At 38.7% G+C, this 6,242-nt stretch overlaps 1 protein-coding gene across 2 annotated transcripts in view; it reads left to right on the top strand.

The window, feature by feature from the left end:
- The first annotated feature begins 351 nt into the window (after positions 1 to 351).
- LOC139750189 (UBX domain-containing protein 4-like) overlaps positions 352 to 6,242 on the top strand; it is a 32,856-nt gene continuing 26,965 nt past the window's right edge. The window contains exons 1-2 of one of the 2 annotated variants that reach the window (XM_071664596.1): positions 352 to 461; positions 2,693 to 2,804. In XM_071664596.1, coding sequence (XP_071520697.1) covers positions 2,723 to 2,804 — 82 coding nt within the window. In that variant the 5' untranslated portion in view covers positions 352 to 461; positions 2,693 to 2,722. The remainder of the gene's footprint in view (positions 462 to 2,692; positions 2,805 to 6,242) is intronic. The other variant, XM_071664597.1, reaches the window with a different exon arrangement.

Genomic DNA, 6,242 nt, shown 5'->3' with positions numbered 1-6,242 from the left:
GACTCAGCAACATCATTCAAGATTTAAACTTTTGATGATATATTCAACTTAGAAACAAAGTTTTTAGAAATGTTCATTAAATGTTCATTAATGTTGAAATTACTAATATAACTTCATATTTGACCAAAAATGAAGAATCTATTTGTTTACTACACGAGAAAATTCGTGAATTCCAACAAAGAATTTGACTCATTCCCAAACATCTTCGAAACTTCACCATCAGTTGTATGGCAAGTGAAGGAAATTTCCCAGGATACCTAAATATACATCCGGTAATTCTAATGGTAATGATGAAGTTAAAGTTGTATAAATCTATGAGGAATTCATGTAAATCAGGACGACCGTTCACGTAGGCTTTTTGGGTCATATGTGCAGCGGCGACCAACCGTTCTGTGATGACAAGACGCACGGAAGGTTACCTAGCCTGACTGAACATTAACCCAAGTACCCGTGACAAAAAGGTAATAGATTTGTTGTTTTAGCTTATGCAAGACGTACACGGGTGTTAAGCTATCTCGTTGGCTACTACCTGTGATGGGTCATGAAAAGTTAGTTCAAAGGTCAAGTTTGTGGAATGGCTGGTGGTGGAGAGGTTTCATCAGTCTCGTGGTGAAATAGACTGTGTAGGAACAACTCTAGGGTGACTTATGGATTTAGGGGGGGAAATTAGATTGATGGTCTCTGTACACGTGATTGGCGTGGTTTCTGAGGTCACTAATTAGCTACTAGATCAATAAGCAGTGGTACGACGGGTGGACGCTAGTGGTGTGGGTAATGTTGACCAGGGAAAAGTGGGTTGGTGACTAGATTAGCCACTCGTCATATAGGTATGAATACTGAGCAATTTTGCTCTACAGTGTTAGTGTAGTGTTTCCTGAAGACATTGAGAGTTGTGGAATGTGATTCGGGTAATTGTTTTTTTTTTTTTTTTTCCTTTTCATTGGATAAGGTGATAGTAGTGAGGGTTACGAGAAGCGGATGTCATCTTGGGATCATTTCATGTAAGAATAAGTAAACCTTCCAGAAATCGAGAGAAAAGATGAAGACCGCATCTAGGCTTAGGAGTTGAGGTTTGTCTTAATGCTTATCGTACTAGATAAGATATACCAGTCACACCTCTGACTTGGCATTGTATTAAATGCCCATGAATGTCAACAAACAGACAATAGAATAAGTCGCCAGTCTTGACACTGTGCAACGGGCTGTCATTCCATGCGATCCTCGGTTGCAGAATAATGTGTATGCTACACATTTCAGCTGTTTGAGGAGTTTAAGTGAGGTTTACATAGTTTTTCTAGAATTTTTCTATGAATTACCTACTTTTACTTTAATTGATGCCATATTTTCCATGATACACATGACCCTCACCATTATTGCCATATTTGATATTGTAGAATAAGTAAAATGCTCCAGACAAAGTCACTCGGTATTCAAAGTTCATTACGAGACTTAGCTTAATTGACAATTATCTAGGTTACATAAAGTATAAGTAGACGAAAGTGTTTTGGAAATCAATGACACATGCAGACCTCACTTCACATCCTTATCTGCAGAGATTTGTCTTATTTTAACTAATTAAAAAGTTTGATTTTAATTATCTTATGTTTGTGCATCTAGTTGCTGGAGAATTGAGCGCCATGTCCATTTGCTTTCAATCACTCACTGGTATTTTCCAGATAACATGAAGAATAAGGATAATTTTAGCTGCTAGAGAATGCTAAGTGAGATTTTCATAAGCTTTGTAAATTTCACCTCCTTTTTATAAAGATATAGTGATCCCGATCATGCTTCTCCAGTCTAATTATATTTCCACACAGAAAACTTATCATTCCAAAATAAATTTAAGGGTGTTCTAAAGTTTTGTTTGAAGTGCATCTATACTCTGATTATAACCAGTGTTTTTGTATACCTATAATTCCTATAATTCTTTTTGATTCATTATTCCAAATGTTGGCTTACGCATACCTGTCAACAGGCTATCTACCATTGGGTAGAACATGAATTAAGATGTATTTTGCCATTGGATGAAAATGAATAAAAAAGTATTGCAACATTATAAAGTGTAGTATGAATATAATGATTCGTTACGAAATATCATGGAATTTTTATGAAGTGCAGTATGAATAAAAAGATTCCCTGCAAAATATCATGAAATTTTATATATTAACCTTCGCTGTTTAGCACATGTACCAGAGTCTTAGAAAGGTGTGATAACCATGCTGATGTTCCCTGCCATATTTTAAATTTGGTGGAAGGATTCTTATCAGAGTGTACATATGGGAGCTACGAGAGTAACACGAGTGCATGTGGCACGATTAGAGGAATTATAGGGCAGTTTTGAAGGAAAATAATGATTAAGAGGAATATGATGGTGGTGGTTACAGAACTATGATGTTTTATTTTGTCCCCAGTGATAGTTGAGTGGCAGAAACAGGACCACACTACAAGAGAATCATGAAGAAGTTACAGCTGCTGACAAAGTGCTGTTTTCCTTATTTGGTATTTCATGTCTTAACATTGCAGTACAGTGTGAATCTAACCTTTGAAAGCAAGTTTAACACATAAATGCTTGGATATCCTACGATTTGGTTTTGATTGTAAATACCATATTTTTCTTGTCATTGCAGGTTTTCTTATGAGTAGGTAAAGATATTGATCTTGTTCTCTGATACTTGTAACTTATATTTCACAGGAAGCTGTGTACAAATAACTACGGAGAAAAATGAAGTGGTTTGAAGGAACCATTCCTGAAGCCATTGGTGCTGCCAAATCACGGAATGCCATTTTTGTGGTCTATGTCCATGGTAAGTTTCCTGATTTAGCTGAACACATTTCTTTCCTTCTGTTGTTAGTTATTCTAGATGTATATATATATATATATATATATATATATATATATATATATATATATATATATATATTTTTTTTTATACTTTGTCGCTGTCTCCCGCGTTTGCGAGGTAGCGCAAGGAAACAGACCAAAGAAATGGCCCAACCCCCCCCCCCCCATACACATGTTTATACATACGTCCACACACGCAAATATACATACCTACACAGCTTTCCATGGTTTACCCCAGACGCTTCACATGCCTTGATTCAATCCACTGACAGCACGTCAACCCCGGTATACCACATCGCTCCAATTCACTCTATTCCTTGCCCTCCTTTCACCCTCCTGCATGTTCAGGCCCCAATCACACAAAATCTTTTTCACTCCATCTTTCCACCTCCAATTTGGTCTCCCTCTTCTCCTCGTTCCCTCCACCTCCGACACATATATCCTCTTGGTCAATCTTTCCTCACTCATTCTCTCCATGTGCCCAAACCACTTCAAAACACCCTCTTCTGCTCTCTCAACCACACTCTTTTTATTTCCACACATCTCTCTTACCCTTACGTTACTCACTCGATCAAACCACCTCACACCACACATTGTCCTCAAACATCTCATTTCCAGCACATCCATCCTCCTGCGCACAACTCTATCCATAGCCCACGCCTCGCAACCATACAACATTGTTGGAACCACTATTCCTTCAAACATACCCATTTTTGCTTTCTGAGATAATGTTCTCGACTTCCACACATTCTTCAAGGCCCCCAGAATTTTCGCCCCCTCCCCCACCCTATGATCCACTTCTGCTTCCATGGTTCCATCCGCTGCCAGATCCACTCCCAGATATCTAAAACACTTCACTTCCTCCAGAGACTGAGTGTGAACGAATGGGGCCTTTGTTGTCTTTTCCTAGCGCTACCTTGCACACATGAGGGGGGAGAGGGATGGTATTCCATGTGTGTCGAGGTGGCGATGGGAATGAATAAAGGCAGACAGTGTGAATTGTGTGCATGGGCATATATGTATGTGTCTGTGTGTGTATATATATGTGTACATTGAGATGTATAGGTATGTATATTTGCGTTTGTGGACGTGTATGTATATACATGTGTATGGGGGTGGGTTGGGCCATTTCATTCGTCTGTTTCCTTGTGCTACCTCGCAAACGCGGGAGACAGCGACAAAGCAAAATAGAAAATATAAATAAGATATATGTATATATATATATATATATATGAAATGTATTCATAATCTCCTTTTCCCTCATTAACAAAGTAAAGCCAGGAACAGATGAAGAAAGGCTGTATTTGCTCACATCTATTCTCTAGCAGTTATATGTAATTCATTGAAACTACAGTTCCCTGTACACAACCAGGATCAACAAATCTTTCCATGGTTTACACCAGATGCTTCACGTTCCTGATTCAGTCCACTGACAGCATGACCATATCTTTCGAATTCACTCTCTGGTACATGCCTTTCACCCTCATGCATGTACAGGACCCAATCACTCAAATTTTTTTAACTCCATCCTTCCATTTCCTATTTGGTCTGCCTGTTCTCCTTGTTCCCTCCTTCTGACACGCATAACCTTTTTGTCAGCCTTCCCTTGCTCATTCTCTCCGTGTCTTGATAATTTCAGCACACCCTCTTCACTGAAGCCCTGTCAACATCACTCACTATTACCACACCTCATTTTTACCCTTGCATTACTTGATTGATCAAACCACCTCACCACATATTGTCCTCAGACATTTCATTTCCAACACACTCACCCTCCTCCTGACAGTCTTATCTATAGCACATGCCTCCCATCTATATGATAATGTTAGGATTACTGTACTCTCAAACATAACCATTTTTGCCCTCCCAGATAATGATCTCTCTCCACATATTCTTTGATGCTTGCAGAACCTTTGCCCCCTCACCCAGCATATGACTGGCTTACTCTTCCATGTTTTCATTTTTTATGGACTAGTGCCAAGAGTGGAACGTTAATCATTGTATTTGAGACCTTGTATTCTCAGAGTTTGTTTGAGGAGAATGGAAGAAATGTTGAGCACATGGATCGAACACCAAACTCTTGAAATGTTCTTGTCAGCATGCTTATGATACCAGCAAAATCCCAGAGTATATAAGATGACCTAACAGCAGATGGAGAAGTGAAAACATTTTAAGCAAGTTCTTGTTGGTTCATGGATATTAGGAAATGCTACAGTTGCCACACCAAGATGGCTGGTGGAGTTGATTTTGCTGATGTCATTGCTGCCAAAAATTTCCTAGGAACCTTCAAAACCGTTATCAAGGAAGGAGGTTGTTTTCCTAAGCATATTTTTAATGTGAATGAGACCTGATTACTTTTCAAGAGAATACTCTGAAGAACATACATCTCTTGTGAAGAGAAGAATTCTCCAGGATCCAGAATTTATGATCTGTTTTTATTGAAATCATTTCGTGAATTGTTTATTACAATATTTTATATTTCCTAGTATATTTAGATAATTTTGTATTTTACTAGCATAATATATGGCACAGTCTTATTAATAACAAAATCCCTAGTCTCCATTAGTTACAGTATTTGATTTACTTATTTTTGATTCTTGCTAACAATTTCAACAACTTAACTGTAGTGTAAATCGAGAGATCCCTAAATTCTCTAAAATGATGTGTGTTTAAGTAGAAGAGGGGGATAGTGAGTTGTTCCAGGTGAGGATGGGCCTACATCAAATGTGTTTGTTGACATCATGGCTGTTTTAGTATGTTTGTGGTGACAGAGATGAGTTTAGGGGTCTTTGAGAAGGGGATAACTCTGATGTGTGCTTGTGGGGAGAGGGAGAGAGGAGAAGGTGAGTCGTTGTTGTTTGAGGATAACATAGCACTAGTGGTAAGTTTGGATGGGGGAGTTGCAGAAGTTGGTGTCTGAGTTTATGTGTGTGGAGGGAGGAAGTTGAGACTTAATATGAACAGGAGAGGGATTAAAAGATTTAGCAGGGTGAGTGACAGGTCAGTGTAAGTGAGGAGAGCCTGATGGAAGTGGAATGCTGTAGATACTTGAGAGTGGATGGAACTACAGGAGCCGAGATGAATCGTAGGATGTGAGGACGCTGAGATTCTGGTTGCATTGAGGACTGTATGGAAAGAGAGGTTTCTGTCTTTTAAGGGCAAAGATGGGTATGATTGATGGTATAGTTGTCTAAATGGTGTTGTTTGGGTGCAAATCATGGATGTTAAGTTCAGAAGAATGAAAAAGGGCAGTGAATGTATTGGAAAGGAATTGCTTGAGAACGGCATGTAGTTTGAGAAATGATAGATTGTGTGAGAAATGATAGATTAAGAGAGAGGTTGTTAGTAAGCCAAGTACAATTGAGGAAGCTCAAGAGGGTATGCTGAAATAGTTTAAACA

The sequence above is a fragment of the Panulirus ornatus genome, chromosome 9 (genome assembly GCF_036320965.1).
Source record: "Panulirus ornatus isolate Po-2019 chromosome 9, ASM3632096v1, whole genome shotgun sequence".
In the NCBI taxonomy this organism is placed as follows: Eukaryota; Metazoa; Arthropoda; class Malacostraca; order Decapoda; family Palinuridae; genus Panulirus; species Panulirus ornatus.
This window is presented reverse-complemented; position numbering and strand designations above follow the sequence as displayed.